This window comes from Phalangium opilio, unplaced genomic scaffold, assembly GCF_054372755.1.
Source record: "Phalangium opilio isolate 3A_F unplaced genomic scaffold, DU_Popi_V2 ptg000209l_1, whole genome shotgun sequence".
Lineage (NCBI taxonomy): Eukaryota > Metazoa > Arthropoda > Arachnida > Opiliones > Phalangiidae > Phalangium > Phalangium opilio.
In genome coordinates this window covers 9,313,186-9,333,216 of record NW_028324217.1, presented here as the reverse complement: position 1 = coordinate 9,333,216, position 20,031 = coordinate 9,313,186, and the positions used below count along the sequence as shown (strand labels likewise).

General features: G+C 37.7%; 1 protein-coding gene across 1 annotated transcript; it reads right to left on the bottom strand.

The window, feature by feature from the left end:
• Positions 1-407: 407 nt before the first annotated feature.
• On the bottom strand, positions 408-19,226 carry LOC149619008 (uncharacterized). The gene is made up of 4 exons (XM_089855236.1): positions 18,978-19,226; positions 5,405-5,548; positions 4,077-4,127; positions 408-2,240 (listed from the first exon to the last, which is right to left on the bottom strand). Exons 2-4 carry the CDS (start codon positions 5,493-5,495, stop codon positions 1,807-1,809), a joined length of 576 nt encoding a protein of 191 aa, XP_089711362.1. The 5' UTR covers positions 5,496-5,548; positions 18,978-19,226; the 3' UTR covers positions 408-1,806.
• Between the last annotated feature and the right edge of the window lie 805 nt (positions 19,227-20,031).

Genomic DNA, 20,031 nt, shown 5'->3' with positions numbered 1-20,031 from the left:
CGGTGAATGGTTAGCAACAAGGACTTTTGGCTGTTAAAACAGAGGTCGTTACGCGAGGTACATACTTCAAGCCGATTGAGGTCGGACTGGAGGGTTTGTACATCTTCATAAGAGTGAATCACACGAAAAAATTTTAGGTCATCCGCGAAGAGGCACAACTTAGAGGATAATTGAGAGGGGAAGTCGTTTAGGAAAATAAGGAACAATAGAGGGCCAAGAACGCTACTCTGAGGGACGCCACTAATTACTGGTAGGAAAGTGCTGTATACCCTTAGATAATTTTTGGGTGCGGTACAACCTAAGAACATTAGAAACCACTTCAAGTATAGCAAAATGATTTTTTCCCTTGTTAAAAAAGTAAAGAAATCGTAATTTCCAGTTGAATTGCTTGACATACTGAATAAAACTAAGAAATAGAACAATATGTAATATAAAATAATTATAGAGATACATCGAAGAAGTGCGGAAAATATATACATTGTCACACAAATACAAAAATGTGCAGTTTGAATAATCAAATTACTATGAAAAACGTCGCGTTAAAAAATTATTCTTCACTATAGTCTGTCAAACGAAAGAAGAGCCCTGAGAAATTTGTCCAAATTGGTGTCGCCACCATCGGCCCCATAATTCTTTATCAACTTGTTTTGTTTTGTCAATAGTCGTCTGTAATATAGTCTGCTATAAACAGATAGGCTTAATCGCAATAGAACCAATAAATTTTGTTATATATATTTAATCGCAATAGAACCAATAAATTTTGTTATATATATTTAATATGTTTATGTTTCATGATTTTTACGATCATCGAGTATTAAAGAATATAAAAAAAATAAACGACAAGACACCAGTTTTATCTTTGTTGAACTAGCATTGCAATATATTTTAATGGCATAAGTTAAAGTACTTGTCCATAAGTCTAAGTAGTAAGTAGTTCAGCATCAAAGCGTCTTCAGTCCACATCTTCATCAGAGTCTTCGCTGTCTTCTTGCATATTAATTTTAAGAGGTTCAATTGTGGTTTCGATGATGGAATCTTTTTCCCAATACTCATGCATTATATTCTCGACGTGAACTTTAAGAAATAATAAAGCGTCACAAGTCCAGACCAGAACCCAGAAGTACGAAATTGACGAGGTTGCTAAAAGTAGAGGTCACACGGTAGTGAGGATTCCACCGTACCATTGCCTGTTTAACCCGATTGAACTAATATGGGCACAAGTGAAGAACGACGTTGCGAAGCAGAATTCTGGTTTCAAACTCTCGACGGTCAAAGATGCAACATTGAGGGCCATTGAACGTGTGACACCAGAGAATTGGCGTAAGGCAATAGAGCACGTCGAAAATATAATGCATGAGTATTGGCAAAAAGATCCCATCATCGAAACCACAATTGAACCTCTTAAAATTAATATGCAAGAAGACAGCGAAGACTCTGATGAAAACGTGGACTGAAGACGCTTTGATGCTGAACTACTTATGGACAAGTACTTTAACTTATGTCATTAAAATATATTGCAAAGCTAGTTCAACAAAGATAAAACTGGTGTCTTGTCGTTAATTTTGTTTTTTATTCTTTAATACTCGATGATCGTAAAAAATCATGAAACATAAACATATTAAATATATATAGCAAAATTTATTGGTTCTATTGCGATTAAGCCTATCTGTTTATAGCAGACTATATTACAGACGACTATTGACAAAACAAAACAAGTTGATAAAGTACTATGGGGTCGATGGTGGCGACACCAATTTGGACAAATTTCTCAGGGCTCTTCTTTCGTTTGACAGACTATAGAAGAGGCTAGAACCCATTTCTGAGTGCCCGTTTAAAATCAGCCGGATGTTGAGTAGAACTACTGGACCATACTCCCAATCGAAGATTGCGAGCGTAATGTTCAGCGGCTATGAATGCTTTCTTTTCACCCCCATATTCGGCGTTTCTTCGGGTGTAAATATGTGCTAAACCCTTTTTCAACATCATGATCGATACGCAGTCTTTCCCGTCCCCTATATAGATGGAACCTAAAGTCCGATCGTATTGGTCTGCATTGTAGGTAACAAGGGTGACCAACTTTCCAAGCACTAGCTTGGAAAGATAATTTTTGGCTTCTTTCGAAAAAGCTTGTCCTTTCATTTCCGGGGCGTCAATACCAATTAGTCGAACGTCAAATTTATCGCCCGTTTCTGGATCGTAGGCATGAACTCCGTCGCCGTCTGGTACATGGTTAACACGAACTGAAAATTTGCTATTAGATTACAGCAGCAGCCCAAGCCTTAAAGCAAATGTCGGCTTCTGTGGCATCCCTATACACCCTTTCGACGAGTCTATAGTCTGTCAAACGAAAGAAGAGCCCTGAGAAATTTGTCCAAATTGGTGTCGCCACCATCGACCCCATAGTACTTTATTAACTTGTTTTGTTTTGTCAATAGTCGTCTGTAATATAGTCTGCTATAAACAGATAGGCTTAATCGCAATAGAACCAATAAATTTTGCTATATATATTTAATATGTTTATGTTTCATGATTTTTTACGATCATCGAGTATTAAAGAATAAAAAACAAAATTAACGACAAGACACCAGTTTTATCTTTGTTGAACTAGCTTTGCAATATATTTTAATGACATAAGTTAAAGTACTTGTCCATAAGTAGTTCAGCATCAAAGCGTCTTCAGTCCACGTTTTCATCAGAGTCTTCGCTGTCTTCTTGCATATTAATTTTAAGAGGTTCAATTGTGGTTTCGATGATGGGATCTTTTTGCCAATACTCATGCATTATATTTTCGACGTGCTCTATTGCCTTACGCCAATTCTCTGGTGTCACACGTTCAATGGCCCTCAATGTTGCATCTTTGACCGTCGAGAGTTTGAAACCAGAATTCTGCTTCGCAACGTCGTTCTTCACTTGTGCCCATATTAGTTCAATCGGGTTAAACAGGCAATGGTACGGTGGAATCCTCACTACCGTGTGACCTCTACTTTTAGCAACCTCGTCAATTTCGTACTTCTGGGTTCTGGTCTGGACTTGTGACGCTTTATTATTTCTTAAAGTTCGCGTCGAGAATATAATGCATGAGTATTGGGAAAAAGATTCCATCATCGAAACCACAATTGAACCTCTTAAAATTAATATGCAAGAAGACAGCGAAGACTCTGATGAAGATGTGGACTGAAGACGCTTTGATGCTGAACTACTTACTACTTAGACTTATGGACAAGTACTTTAACTTATGCCATTAAAATATATTGCAATGCTAGTTCAACAAAGATAAAACTGGTGTCTTGTCGTTTATTTTTTTTATATTCTTTAATACTCTATGATCGTAAAAACCATGAAACATAAACATATTAAATATATATAACAAAATTTATTGGTTCTATTGCGATTAAGCCTATCTGTTTATAGCAGACTATATTACAGACGACTATTGACAAAACAAAACAAGTTGATAAAGAATTATGGGGCCGATGGTGGCGACACCAATTTGGACAAATTTCTCAGGGCTCTTCTTTCGTTTGACAGACTATAAGAGGGAAAGGCGCGGGGATAAAACTCTGCCTTCCATCTCGCTCTTTAGCGCCTGCGCTGTAGGCGTTTTGGATCTGAGAGTGCTCAAACACGGCATTGGAGCAACCCCCTTGTATCTGCCGATACTAAGGATTGCCTACCCCCCTTTTCCCGTCGAAAGGGTGTATAGCATGATGGCTAATTTTCAACACAACATTTTCACATTATCCAAAACAGGAACCAATCACCACTCGTCCACGTGGGCGAAGCTAAAACTAGCCTTTGCTAAGTTCAAGGAGAATGTATAAAAGGGGAGACTTGGGAGTCAGAGAAAATGCACGTAGTCCCCCGTTCCTAAAACGGTACCGTGCCGTCCCCCGGTTGCCATGGTTACCGCTACCCCCTCACGGCACCTACACCCTTTCCAGAACGAGTCTCCCCTCTTATACATCGATTACATCCTCCTTGCTAAGTTGCTGGTCAACTCCACCCCTCGACTATGGCATTTGTTTAAACTAAAAATCAGCCGAGACTTGCGTTAAACGAAAACCATTAACACTTACCTCTTATCCCCTGGTTAGTGATTCTGCGCCAAATTCCATTAATTTTCCTTACTATTTAAAGTAAATGTTACTTGGGTTAAATTTAATTTAACTTGTAGTAGCAGCGAATATAGAAGCAGCTAAACTCTAACACTGTTACGGAATTTGCACAATTATATTATTCTCTTTCTTTGTATGGCTAGCGTAAAGCTATTTTTCATAACTAATATCAGGAATTGATATATTTTAAAGAAGCAGTTAATCTTAAGTAAAGTCGAGAGAGTAATAACCCGATGAGGTGCTCCTCCAACCCTCAAGACCTGAACCACTATGGAAAATTTTAAAATACTTTTTTGTGTTCCAAGATTGATACTACGAAAAATAGGTGTGTAAAGCAGAAGATTGTTGTATTCCACGTAATTTGTAACGCATTGCCTAGTGATTAAAGGAAGAGTTCAGGTAACATAACATTATACCTTAAAAGAACGGTCTCTTTCTAAACAAAAAAGGAAATGCATATATAAAAAATATCTCTTCTTACAAAATAATTAGCATTTAATTAGTCTCACAAACTAGGACTACTGTGCCACCATTGGTTTAGTGGCGTCTGCTAGCCCGAACCTCTCACCCTTGAAAGAGGGAGCATATATCCTTTTTCTCTTTCAAGCCCGTGAGAATTCAGCCAATCCCGCACGGGTAAGAGGTTCGGGCTAGCAGACGCCACTAAACCAATGGCGGCACAGTTTTCCTCGTTTTTAAGACAAATTAAATGCTAATAATTTTTAGTAGGAGGTCATTTATTTTTTTATATTTTTCCATTTATAATTTAGAAAAAGCCGTTTTTTCTAGGTATGTTACCTGAAATTTTCCATTAAGAATTGCTTGCTCATTGTATAGTATTTATTGTGCACTAAGTTAGTTACAGTGCAATCAGTGGAATAAATGCTTGTAACGAGTAAAAAACTCTTAAACGTTAGTAAATCGGACTCCATTACAAATTATGTCGATTACAGCAATATATTGCATTACATACCTATTTTCCTCCGTAACAATCTAACTACACCAAGTAGTAGGAAAAATACTACTTTCAGTGGAATAATACTATCTCATAAAAGCTATTGGCTAGATATAAGGAAGCCCCCTGAATATTTCCCGCCCGTCCCGTGGAAATGGTTGGTAGATTGGTAGTCGTTCGGCGCACTAAATGAGGACTGATATTCATTTCTGCTCCATTTAAATGTATAAATTCCTGCTAACACGTACTAATACTAAACTAATAAAAAATTAGAATAAAAAGCGTTTCGTGCTATAAATAAACGAAAACAGAATACTTGAAGATAGAAACCAACCTATTGAACACCATATTGAACTCAAAATAAGGTATAAAATCCAACACAAGAGAGACCAAAAGGCAACATTAATTACGTCGTAAAAAGTCATATTAATTGTTCGTATTATTAACAAGATCCTTAATATGATATTTCTCGTAACACCTAGAATAAAAAAAGTAGAGTCGGATTATAAACCGCTAGCCGGACACGGGAAAGAGCTTGTAAAGCAAGTAGAACAAGACGGCCCAAGGGCTCGTAATAGTAGTCACATCGTACGAGTGAATAGCCCCTCTATACCCTACCCTAATGAGGAGGCTATCTTTTTACCTCTCCAAGTGACGTATGTCACGGAGAGGTTCTGTAACGATCGTGTGTGTGTGTGTCTGTCTGTGTGTGTGTCTGTGTGTGTGTGTCTGTTGTTACACCCACGTGACCGCGTTCGCAGTTTCCAAATCGGAGCAAACCTGTTTGCCATTTCCGAACTGCTTTCACAGTCACGGAAATGGCTCCTCTACTTGAGTTCTCACACCACCATCTTCTGGTCTTTGTCCATCCCACACGGACACCAGTCTGTACTTACTGGCTTCTAATCACCACCATCTTTTGGTCTTTGTCCATCCCACTTGGACACCAGTCTGTACATACTGGCTTCTAGACACCACCATCTACTGGTCTTCCGTCTATTCCACATAGACAACAATCTGTCTCATTGGCTTCTAACTCCATCGTCATCGTTTGGTTTAAGACATTCGCGGCGATCAGCTAGGGTTACGAGAAACGTCTAGCCTCCCTAGGGTGGGTTGTCCACCAAAGGTTTTCGCAATTGCGGTTGTTCTTGCTTTAAAGTGTAGTTCGACACCCTTATATACTACCTATTTGAGTAAGGCGAAGCAACCGGCGTATGCTTCATTTCAAACGCCAATATTAGTCAAGTCTCTCAAGAATGTTTAATTGTTCTTTATCAAAACGATGTAACGCTCAATAAGGCGAACAACTAACTAAAATATATCGTGGTAATTTACGCTGGTAAATTACCACGATGGTAATTTACCACCGAATTTTCATTTCTAACACTTGGAAAATGGTCTAAAAGCCCCATATTTTGCTCTACCCGTGCATACACACTTATTTCTCCCCATGATATATGAGTAAGTCATAAAAGGTTGAACGGCAAGCGTGGGAAAAATTTGATTAAGGAAATGAAATTTGATTTTCTCGTCTATTCTTGTTGTCGAGTTCGTTTGCTTTAGCTGGAAAGCTGTAGTTGTTAGAATTTTCTAGAGATGGGCCCATACCGATACCAATATCGGCACCGAAATTTGACTAAACCGATATATCGGCACCGAAATTTGACTAAACTGTTATCGGCCCTTCTCTAGAATTTTGTTTTAAAAACGTGAAATAGCAAAAATTCGCAAAATTGGTAAGAAGAAGAAAGTGGATGTTGCTGTTCAAAAGTATTTTGAGATGCAAACATCAAAACTCGGTGTTTAAATATTGAAAAACACTATGCTATAAAAAGAATAGCTGTGTTCAAGTGATATTTTCATTATTTAGCTTAAAAACGATCAATATAATTTAATTTTTTAATTTTCGTAAATTACCATGAACGGTAATTTACGCGGTAAATTACGGCGTAATTTACCATTTTCCAAAATTACGGTAATTTTCGAACCCTAGGATTCTTTGCCCATCCCACACGGACACCAGTCTGTTCTTACTGGCTTCTAATCACCACCATCTTTGGTCTTAGTCCATCCCACACGGACACCAGTCTGTTCTTACTGGCTTCTAATCACCACCATCTTCTGTTCTTTGTCACTCCCACATTGACACCAGTCTGCACTTACACCACCATCCACTGGTCTTCCGTCTATTCCACATAGACACCAATCTGTATCATTGGCTACTACTCCATTATCATCGTTTGGTTTTAGGATATACTCGGCGATCAGCTAGGGTTACGAGAAACGTCCAGCCTCCCTAAGGTGGGATCGCCACCAAAGGTTTTCGCAATTGCGCTTTTTCCTTACTATTATAATGGAAACGAATCGTATATATACCCCAAAATTTGAAGAAAGCGGGCAAGAGGGGTACCCTTCACTTTAAACGTCAATATTAGCAAAGTTTGAGATGATAATAGGTATAACTTTATTTTAAACGATTTAACTATTATTAATGTTAATTATTGAAGATTAAAATAATTAAAAATAATTATATTTATTTAAATATTAAAGATAAACCTCTCGTGCAAAGAGAGAGATTATCATCGCCTCCTAAATCTACCAAGGCCCGTGCATGCGATATATTTCCTTCATTGCCTCCTATATCTATCAAGGCCCGTGCATTGCGATATACTTTTCAAAACAACAACCAAAATGGGAAGCTCCTCTCAGAAACATTACATAATAATTTCTTTTCTCTGTATATGAAATTAAAATATGGATAATATTGCGCTCCTTCTTTAATGGTATGAATCCTTGCCTGTCTATTAATATTTTACGTAGGAGTAATACGTTTTTAGCGAAGTCTAGAGAGGATAAACATAAGCGAGATTGTTTCGAAAAAACATACTGCTTCCACTAATGGGTTTATACTCCTTGTTACTGTTGTATAGAGTAATCATGATAAAAGCTTAAAAAATTAAGAGAGGACAGACCTTTTTTATCCTCTTGTTTTATTCTTAATAAGAATATGAAACATTTATTTTGTATCAAAAAATATTTTTTGGTGCTGAGATTGCTTTAGAAAAATCCAAACGGTTAGGCATTGGTAAAAAATACATGTGTAAGCTATTTGCAGAGATGATAATTGTTTTACATGTTTTAAATAAGACTGAAGCTTCCACTATTGTGTTTATGCTCCTTGTTTGTTTCACTGAAAACCATCTAGGTGTAGATAACAGCCAGACCAAAAATTTCAAAAATATATATTTTAAATCTAATCAGATACGCCCACCTAGTTGAAAATAGACCTATTAAATTTGCGGGAGCCATTCTTGAGAATTTTTCTTTGCTTGTAGGTTGTTAATTTATCTACCAGAAAATATTTGTGTTTGGAAGTTGGATATTAAGTCAAATTAAGTGGTTGTAAAGAGCCAGCAGGTTTTTGCCGCTTCTTTTAGTGAGTATTCGATTTTTGTATGTAAAATGGAGGAACATAATGTTGAGAGTCAGGATGAAATGCGGAAGCGCAAAGCGCGGGAAAGGATGAGGGCAAAAAGGTCGACGCTTTCATTGAATACTTAAGTTTATATAATCATCTCGACACGGAGAGGTAATATTTTGGTTTTCCCAACTTGTTCAATGCTTAAATGATTTACCGTGCATAAAATCAGAGTTAATAGCCCCTCGATTCCCTACTCTAAACAGTGATAAAATTATAACCGTATAAATTTACTTATGCTGTAATTCTAATATTCCGGCGAATCGAAGAACAGATAGTTTTTAGTGATAATCCCCTCGAGTTTACAACATAGACTTATGCCGATGCACACTTATCGCATCTTATAAATTTCAAACAAGGACTTATGCCCAGAAACTTTTGAAAGAGAAAGTTTAGTTATAGTGATTACGCATTTTAGTGATTATCCCCTCGAATTACCTTTAGCAATGCTAAAATGATCAAACGCATAACGCTCATTTAACACTATGTTAGCTCTATCTAAACCCACATTTGAATTAACCGCCAAAACGTTCCAGTCAAACATAACATAGATGACGATAGCTACCGAACGAGAATGAAACACACGAGGAGCGCGGTAGGAAACGTGGAAAATCGTTATCTATTTAATTAGCACTTAAATAAAAAGAAAATAAATATATAAACCCCAAACATACAAATTCATAAGTATCCGACCCCACAGATAAAAACTCAAAAGTATCCGACCCCACAGATAAAAACTCAAAAGTATCCGACCCCACAGATTAAGAAGTACCCCGCCCCACATCACCCCGACATTCTAGAGATAAAAATATACGATAAAAAACTCGTGGTTTCTTTAAGTCTCTATGGTTCAGTGGTAGAATATCTGTTTACTGCGCCAGCGAACCGGGTTCGATGCCCGGGTCTGACCTGAAATTTTTTTTATTAAAATTAAATCTCTAACCGAGCCCAGTAACCCCTATGGGTGGGTTGTGGTAATATAAAGTTCCTTTTAAGCTAAAATCTGACGATAACGAAAGCGACAACCCCGGCCACTACTACTACTACTACTACGGCTTGGGTCAAACTAAGAGCCTCATCGTATACTACGATGTGGCTAAAAAAATAGGCTACCCAGCGTTGCCCGTGTGTTTTTAGCCTTTTAGGAGCTGAAAACCGAGAACTGTTTCCTGTCTAAGTAGACACTAAACACTAAATAGTTTTCGTGTCGACAAATCCAATATAACTAACCAGAACATTTCAACAAAATCTCAACTGCGAACGCGGACCCCCGGGGTGTAACAACTGACAGAAGGAAAGACAAGGACAGACATGTCGAAATTAGAACCTTTGTCACATACGTCACTCGGGGAGCTAACAAGTTGGTAAACCAAAGAAAACCTCTCCAAGTCGAGAGGTTATGGTGAGTCTAGCCACAAATCAGCTTTGGTGTTATGTAAGGTTAACACTCATGTTGGCAAACTAAGAATATCGTTGAGGTGAAACGAGACCATAGTGTTTATACTGCAAACCAGTTGTGATTGAAGCTATGAAAATATAGGGTTAACAGTTGAGGCGTAAACAATTGGGCCTTTACAAACACAATGGTTATATCACCTCACCACAATTCTCTCACATTCACTCTCCCTCCCTTCAATGAAGAACGAAAAATTTTATACTGCCAACGGCATAAAATAACCATTTCTTCGGTTAGCTCTGACAACCATTTCTTTGGTTAACTCTGACCACATTCCAAATCGCGAAAAACCACCACACTCACCACAGGCTCGCGGGACAAACTAATAGCCTCATCGTATATATACGATGTGGGTAAAAAGATAATCAAAGATTAAAGCCCACTTGAGTTCTTCCTGAACTGTACGGTGTTGACGCAACGATGGTTAATTGGCACAAATGGAATAACCAAGCGCAAGAATTATGTTCGACAGTGAAAAACTTTTAATATTTAAAAGCCGCAAAAATAATCGACGAGCAAAAAATATCAACTTTCTCTTAGAAAATTTTACTCGAAATATAAAACCTTCAAGAATTTTAAGGGAAAACTATGAAAAAAAATCCCCCACAAAGGAATGTAGTTCTATAGTGTATACTGTAGAACCCATATTTCACAAAACATCAGCTGAGTCACAGTCCTCTCCCATTCACTCTGCCTTCAAATGACGAACGAAAATTTTTATACAGCCAAAGGCATCTACTTACAGCACAACGCCGCCTACAATGCCGCCAACAGGGTTGGCCAACCTAATACCCACATCGTAGATGTACATCATACGATGTGGCTAAAAACGACACCTAATCAATCAAACAACAAAATAAATCCTCCTCTGGCAACGACTCATAGTCTCATACGCTTTTATAAAAAACTTTTCCTGTTATCTTTAAATATATAGCCATTAAAACAAAACATAATAATAATTGTGAAACAAATAGCTCAAACAAAAACGTTAGACATTTACTAACATAAATAAATAAATTTGCTAACTTTAACTCCATAAATTAAAATTTAAAAAATATATAACTTTAGGGTTTGGCGCTCATAGGTCGCGAGAATCACAGCACAGGTCGCTAGCTATCTCAATGTCACGCGGATTGAAGGTTCAGATACATTATGCATGACGTCAGAGGTGACGATTTCTACACCTCCTCACCTTTAATTCAAACAGAAAGACCCAGAACTTGGCCTGTTACACACAGAATAAAAATGCTGTAAAATAAACACTATGGTAATGGCAAAAGCGTATGCCATCAAGATGATGTTAATTTAATTGCACATCCTCCCTGTTTTTAATACCGTCAACAATACTGTTTTTCTAAACAGTGGAACTAACATTTTTAAGTATTAATTGTTCGTGTATTCAGGGGCGTTCGTAGTTTTTAAAATAACCGCTTCAGAGGTTGTTTCAAAGACAGTCTTAACCGTTGATTATATGGTAGGGGTCAATGAAAAAACCAGCACTATATGCTGTTTTACTACCAATAAATCACAGTTACATAAAATTTCTGCTGCTGTAAAACTAGGACTGTTCACGAGCCGAGCTGAGCGAGCTTTTTAAAAGCTCGGCTCGGCTCGAGTCAAAAAAACGGCGGCTCGGCTCGACTCGAGCCGAGCTGGGTCTTGGCTCGGCTCTAGCTCGGCTCGGCTCGAAAATGATCGAGCCGAGCCGAGCTGGCTCGATTAACATATACATGATTAAAAAAAATTGCTACTACTAACGTCAAACTTGAGAATGACTATAAATGCCATCCCATGTTTAGGAATGTAGTGGTTCAGTAAAACCCGCTCTTTAAAATATGCTCAAGGTTAGAGACGAGAGATTTTTCCCACGCTTTATTTCATGTAAAGATACAACGGAACGCTATTGGTGGAGAGAATAAAGACTAAAAGGAAAGCACTATATCAGTGACTAAGCTCGCGAGCCGGCTCGCGAGTCGGCTCGGCTCGATGCCTATCGGCTCGGCTCGGCTCGACCATAAAAAAGCTCGCTCGTTAATTAATCGAGCCGCAAAAGTGGCGGCTCGGCTCGGCTCGAACTCGGCTCGCTCGTCACGAGCCCGAGCTGGCTCGAGCTCGTGAACAGTCCTATGTAAAACTAACAGCAAAATATGTGGTTTTAAACTCACTAAGCACTCTGGATTAAAACGTGGATTGCTGTGAAAATAAAAACACATCATGCTGTTTCAAACCGCTTATAGTACACTTAACAAATAGGGTTGCTGTAAAAATAACAGCTCTTAGAACAGTTTTAAATCCCGGAGCTTATTTTGATAAAGACTCTCTTTGCTGTTAAACTAAAAGCACTCAAACCTTTATTAAAAACATTAAGCTCTGTTGGTTAAGATGCAACTTGTCATTTATATAAGACGACTAGCTGTCCATTAGGGTAGATTTATACTGGTTGCTGTTATAAACTCTAAGAAAATGCGGTGTGCTTTAACACCTTTAAAAGTAATTTATATGGGTCCAAATTTGACACCATTACAAGTGTTCATTTACACCCCAGAAAGGGTTTAATAACACTTATTTGAGCAATTAGTGTCAAAGATAAGAATAAAATGGTGCTACAGAGTTTCAGTTTAACACCATTTTAACTCTTATATCGAAATAAAAGTTAATTTTTACTCCCTTATGAGTGTTGTGAAATTCCTTAAAGGGTACAGCATAACACCTTTCCGAGTTTAAATAACGCTTTCTGAGTGTCGCATGACACCTTCCCGAGTGGTTGATTTATCAGCAAATAGCGCTATACGCTTAGCAAGGTTCAACCTTGAGAGAACATAAGAGGACAGTTCTAACAAACAAGGGTAGTTCTCGCATTAATGTGAAACTACATAAAAAGTTGGCCACTTGTTCGACTTCAAATCCAGCTTGAAACTGCATGGTAAGTTGGTCATTTTCACCGACATAATAACTTCTGAAAAAGGCAGAAAATTATAAATTAGTATAAATGCATCGGGTATTAAATTGGTTTTGGAGGCCCTAATATCCCAGCAGTATATACACACGTATTCGTTAAATTTAATAATCTCTTTTAACGAAGAGTTTTTCGAGCACAAGAAACGCGTTTGACCTAATCTACTCTACCATATTTAAAGAAAAGAAAATCCCTGGAAGTGCGCGAACTTGGAACAGTTTGACACTAACGAGGTTTTTGAAGCGGAAATTTCTCTAACTGTATAACTAAAGTCGACGATTTAGAAGTTAGTGTACGGATTATTTTGAGGGGCTAACTTTGAAATTTGGGGGCGCTATAGCCCCATAAAAAGCCTAGCGACGCCACTCCAAGAGTGTCGCATAACGCTTTTAAGAGTGTCGCATAACGCTTTTAAGAATGTAGCTTTTTTTAACACGTTTTGTACATTTTCGGTCAATTTTAGAAATAAGTAGGTTGAAATTTTAATGAAGAAGAGATTGCAAAGTTAAAAAAATTGGTTTTAAAATTAGCAATTCACTGACTTTCCAAAATATTTTTATTTTCATATGGGTTCTTTCATAATAAACACGGACCTTTTCCAAAAGGCTTAGCATGGTTAGGTAAGAATAGGTTATATTGCTTCAAGGTATAAATTAAAGCGTTTCAAGGTTTAAATTAAAGCGTTTCAAGGTTTAAAATAAAGTGCTTCAAGGTTTAAAGTAAAGTACTTAATGTTCAAATTATAGTATGCAAAACTTTAATTTACGGTGGATTATACAGTAAAATATAGGTTTAATTTATACTTAATAGTGTAACTATCTGTGTTTTTAATTATTCACGGCAGAATACTTTTTTCGGAAAACAGCAACGTTCTATTAATAATAACATATCCTGCACTTCCGTTTGAGAAATAAAAACTAGCTGTTTTTTCCACAGTCGTTAACATAAAAAAAGCAATGTTTTGCTGTATATTTAAAATTAAGGTAATGTGATTTCGAAAAACAGCGACTACCTGTATATATTAAGGCCTGTTAGAGGTTTTTCTGGATAACAGCATTAAACAATCAAAAACATGGTGAAAACTATTGTTTCTTTGACATTAGTTTCTCAGTGTGTAAAGATTCCAAGCAGAAGAATAATATGCATTCCTGCTATTATAGACAAATCATAATCCTCTCCCTTTGAAAATCACCAATCCCTCTTTTCTTAGGAAGGTCAACTATATGGGGAACCACGTCCGCCGTATAAAATTGGGCAATCTTGTTTATACTTTGTAACTAAAACAACGGGCCCTAGGTCTTTTTTTTATGCAAATGATAGAGCGTGTAGTGTGAGCTATGACGTCTGATCGAGGAAGCTTCCATTCTTTGATCTACGTGTTCTCTTTTTGAGCGGGTAGAGATAATTTATCTTTAGTATGGAAAAAATTATTATGCTGGATAACTAAGAATATTGTTGAGGAGCAACGAGAGGGTAGTGTTTACAGGTCAATCGAGTTGTAAATGGAACTCTTAATATAGCTTGAATAATTTATTATTTAAAATTTTAACGGCTGTAGTTGTTTATCAATAAATAGCAACTGTTGCATACTCAGAAAATGAAGTGGGAAAGGTTTATTTTGGTTTCCCAACTTGTTTCAAATCGCTAAACGCCATATATAAAAAAATAACAAGATGGTCTAGCCCATAATTAAGCCACATCGTTTACGTACTCTCGATATCCCTACTATAATAAATATACCCTTATATACCGGTTAGGGGAATAATTTTTTAATGGTTGCTTCGCATCGTAAATCACATGCCGCCAACGCCCGTTACTTATTTAATTACTAAAACTATTACCGCTACTACTCGGGTAAAACTATTAGTCACTTCGACACCTTGTAGCTAAGAAGAAACCAAATGATCTATGAGGAGCTAACAACTGGCTACGGGGAAGAGATAGTCTGACGTCACGCAGCCCCCTCTGGTTGGCATTTTTCCGCGTAGAATACTGTTTCCAACCGTTAGGGGGATGAAACTCCAGTAAGAGATAGAAGGGTTTGACCTTTCAGGGTCAGAACTGTTAGCTCCCTATGGGCAAAATTGCCAAAGCGCGTTTCTGTAGAATACTCGCCCGCTCTCTATCTCTGCAATCCTCTTTCAACAAGCAACTGTAGAGGCAGTATAGTATCAGGCTATCTATCCGAAGTCCCGGGCTCTAAAATAAATATTATAAATTTCAAAATAAAAAATTATTGAAGGAAGAGCTAGCGCTACCTAGAAGTGGTTTGGCGAAGTACTATTTAAAAATAACGAACGAAACATCTTCTACATCATCTTAATCTTCTTCTACTTCTTCTGCGCACCAGGTCAAACCAATAGCCCATCGTGGTGGTCGCCCGTTTCCGCAGTTTTATTTTTGACACCTTAAAAGCCCCTTTGCGCACAATTTTTCATTAACTCATTTACGCACAGTTTGCAAATAAAACATTTTTATTTTCTTCTTGATTACATTTTAAAATCATGAAACTTATGCATTGGACCGAATCCCGTTGGACCAAATATAGCCACAATGTGAGGTAATGATCAAATCACAAGTTTAATAGCAAGCCTCTATTGTACCATAATCTAACCTAACCCTAACCCTAACCCTAACAAAACCTAACCTAACACTAACCACATCAAGTTGCACGCGCTATTCTTTGGACGGGTATCTATTTCTATAGCGCGTGCAACTTGCGTGATCGAGTGGGCTGTGCCCTAACCAAACCAAAAAAAAAATGTGCGGAAATGGGTTATGGTAAAAAATGGTGAACTAAAATTTCGATGTAAAAACTGTGCGCAAATTTGGCATAAAAATTGTGCGGAATTTGGCTATGATTCTCGAAAATTGTGCGGAAATGGGCATCCTCGCCCATATATACGATGTGCCTAAAAACGATTAAAGTCAGTAGCAAGTCTAATCTAAGCCTCTAAAAGGGAGCGAGGGAGGGCAGAAGGGGTGGGAGATTAGATTACTCCTAACCTTTGTCCCTCAATCTATATCTATATAAATCGAAGGACTGACTGACTGATAATGAACGCTGAAAATTTGCAGGAACGTTACTCATAAGTAGTAGGCGCGTACTAAGAAAGATTTTTTCCAATCCGCCGCCATCTTAATAAATGGCGAACAGAAATGTAAAAAATCTTCTTTATGCAACGAAGTCCGCGCTTTCAACCGATTTCGCAAATATTTAGTACACTGGTTTCCTTTAACCTATAGACGGGCTGATGGTCTTTTGGGTTCGATTTGTTTCCATCTTTTTAAATGGCGGCCAGAAATTTAGAACCCCTTGAAAAAAATGTCCCGACTGGCAACGCCGAGTGCCTTCGCTCCTAAGACGCAACAAAAATGTTAGTCATCAGTAAAATCTACCCATTCTTTATATCATTATGATGGAAGTTCTTATTACACGCGAGCGACGCCGCTGGTAAAAGCTAGTACGAGTATAAAGGCCCGTTCAGACGACACTCTTTATCTCGCTACGCTCGCCGTGCTGAGCTCATCAGATTTTCTGGCTTCACCAGCCTCTAGAAAATGCACTGTTCACACGGCCAAAATTCCCGAGATCAAGAATGAGAAAATTTTGACCGTGTGAACAGTGCATTTTCTAGAGGCTGGTGAAGCCAGAAAATCTGATGAGCTCAGCACGGCGAGCGTAGCGAGAAAAAGAGTGTCGTCTGAACGGGCCTTTAAGGCTCGTTTTCATAGAAGCTAGAAAATTCGAAAACGCTCACGCTTCACGAGCTTGAATACGCGCGGTAACGTAATTTTTTCGAACGTTTCCGCTTTCGCTCGAAATTTTCACGCAACTCGCGCCTATGAAAACGAGCCCTTAGACGGGCTTGCGAGTGCTGACAACCGAAGCTGCGTCGGAGATAGCGAGTTGCCTATCCTATAGAATGACAAGTTGGGAAAACCAAAATATTACCTCTCCGTGTCGAGAAGATTATATAACCTTAAGTATCCAATGAAAACGTCGACCTTTTTGCCCTCATCCTTTCCCGCGCTTTGCGCTTCCGCATTTCATCCTTACTCTCAACAATATCTTCCTCCATTTTACATACAAAAATCAAATACTCACAAAAAGAAGCGGCAAAAACCTGCTGGCTCTTTACAACCACTTAATTTGACTTAATATCCAATTTCCAACAACAATAATATACCGGTAGTTTAATTGACAAACTACTAGCATCGAAATTCTCATTAAGAATGGCTCCCGCGGATAAAAAAGGGCAATTTTCAACTAGGTGGGCGTTATCTCATTAGATTTGAAAAATATCATTTGTCTTTTTTACCAATGCCTAACCGTTTCGATTTTTTTAAAGCAATCTTAGCACCAAAAAATATTTTTTGATACAAAATAATTGTTTTATATTCTTATTAAGAATAAAACGAAAGGATAAAAAAGGTCTGTCCCCTCGTAATTTTTTAAGCTTTTATCATGATTACTCTATACAACAGTAACAAGGAGTATAAACCCATTAGTAGAAGCAGTATTTTTTTTCCGAAACAGTCTCGCTTATGTTTATCCTCTCTAGACATAGCTAAAAACGTATTACTCCTACGTAAAATACTAATAGACAGGCAAGGATTCATAACATTAAAGGAGCGCAATATTATCCATATTTTCATTTCATATACAGAGAAAAGAAATTATTATGTTACTGAGAGGAGCTTCCCATTTTTGTTGTTGTTTTGAAAAATATATCGCAATGCACGGGCCTTGATAGATATAGGAGGCAATGAATGAAATATATCACAATGCACGTGCCTTGATAGATATAGGAGGCAATGAATGAAATATATCACAATGCACGGGCCTTGATAGATATAGGAGGCAATGAAGGAAATATATCGCATGCACGGGCTTTGGTAAATATAGGAGGCAATGATAATCTCTCTCTTTGCACGAGAGGTTTATCTTTAATATTTAAATAAATATAATTATTTTTAATTATTTTAATCTTCAATGATTAACATTAATAATAGTTAAATCGTTTAAAATAAAGTTATACCTATTATCTTCTCAAACTTTGCTAATATTGACGTTTAAATTGAAGGGTACCCCTCTTCCCGCTTTCTTCAAATTTTTGGGTATATATACGATTCGTTTCCGTTATAATAGTAAGGAAAAAGCGCAGTTGCGAAAACCTTCGGTGGTCGATCCCACCTTAGGGAGGCTAGACGTTTCTCGTAACCCTAGCTGATCGCCGCGTTCATCCTAAAACCAAGCGATGATAATGGAGTAGAAGCCAATGGTACAGATTAGTGTCTATGTGGAATAGACGGAAGACCAGTAGATGGTGGTGTCTAGAAGCCAGTATGTACAGACTGGTGTCAATGTGGGATTGACAAAGAACAGAAGATGGTGGTGGTTAGAAGCCAGTAAGAACAGACTGATGTCCGTGTGGGATGGACAAAGACCAGAAGATGGTGGTGTGAGAACTCAAGTAGAGGAGCCATTTCCGTGACTGTGAAAGCAGTTCGGAAATGGCGAACACGTTTGCTCCGATACGCAAACTGCGAACGCGGTCACGTGGGTGTAACAACGTACAGACAGACACACAGACAGACAGACAGACACACAGACACGGCCGTTACAGAACCTCTCCTGGACTACGTCACAAAGAGAGGTAAAAACTATTTCCTCACGCGCTTTCTTTAACCACGTGCTTCATCCATGATGTGGCCTACCTGGAGGGTTTTATACTTTCCCACCTGACCAATAAAAACACCAAGGAGTTATGTGATAAAAGAGTTTCCCGGAACTTTACCATTCCAATTTTAATGAAACAACCCCTTCTTTAATATGGAAAATTGCGCATTAGGGCATTGAAAAGAGACTGCCTATTTATTGTTATTCCTTTACTTATGGTATGAGTGGTGACAAACGAGTTATTTAAAAGCTTTTTTTCAGTTCAAGATTCATATTATGACGCGGAAATTAAAATGCTTTATTCCCTCAAGGTCAAAATACAAACACCTACTATTTAATCTCTGACAGGTTACTGTGGCTCCTAGTATATCTGATAAAAGAAAATTATTATTCTTGTACACTCGAAAAAGGTATTCGATGTTTGAATGACGTAACTATGTTGTTATAATTTCTCCCGCAAAATTAAAAACTAGGTGATTACAAACACAGGTGCAACTTCTTAATTTCGATTGACAAAGTGAAACTAATATTAACATTCGTACAGGAACCGACGTAATTACGGAAATACTGAATCATACATATGCTAATTCCAGTGTTTTTAGTTAGACGGCGTTAGCGTCTCCTTCATAGCTATAATAAACGCGCCACAAACGAAAGGTTTTAACTAGGGCTGTGCACACTATTCGGTACTATTTGGTCAAAATTGAGGTTTCCTATTCGCACCGACGAATCGAACAATGGTTTTCAAAATTCTAGATTAAATCTAGAATATCAAATAATGAGTTTCGAAAAACCGACTATTCTATAGCGTAAAAAGTGAATGTTTTTATCAGTTTATTGACCCATTAGTTAATCCATGATTGACCAAATTATTTGGTATTTGCAACATGTTTTTGGATTTTCTGTAGATTTTGTGAACTTGGGGGCGCTGTGATAGATAGGGTGGCCGCTGCACCACGGCCTCATAAATGACGTGGCTAGTGTTAAATTTTACACGCGTTCACCTATTCGAGTGATCTAGGAAACTATAGTTGGAATCAGTCACTCAGTCTTCAGAAGTTCATAGACAAGGATAGTCCATTAAAGGTTTAACGGGTAATGGCATAAGAAAATATTTTCTTCTGGTAATGAGTAATATATGGTATCTTCATGGAAGAGCTCATACACTGCAAAGTGAGTAGGGATATATTGACAACTCACCTAATTTTGATTAAAATAAAGCATATTGGTTCGTTCAAAAATAAGTTATCAGGCGTTAAAAAGTACCTTTCCGTGTCCCATCACTTATAAATTTGAAATTTGGTAGAATAGTTTTATAGAAATTTAAATTTGGTCAAATTTTTAAACCTCACACTATTTGGTCATTTTCTTATTCCGAGCCGAGA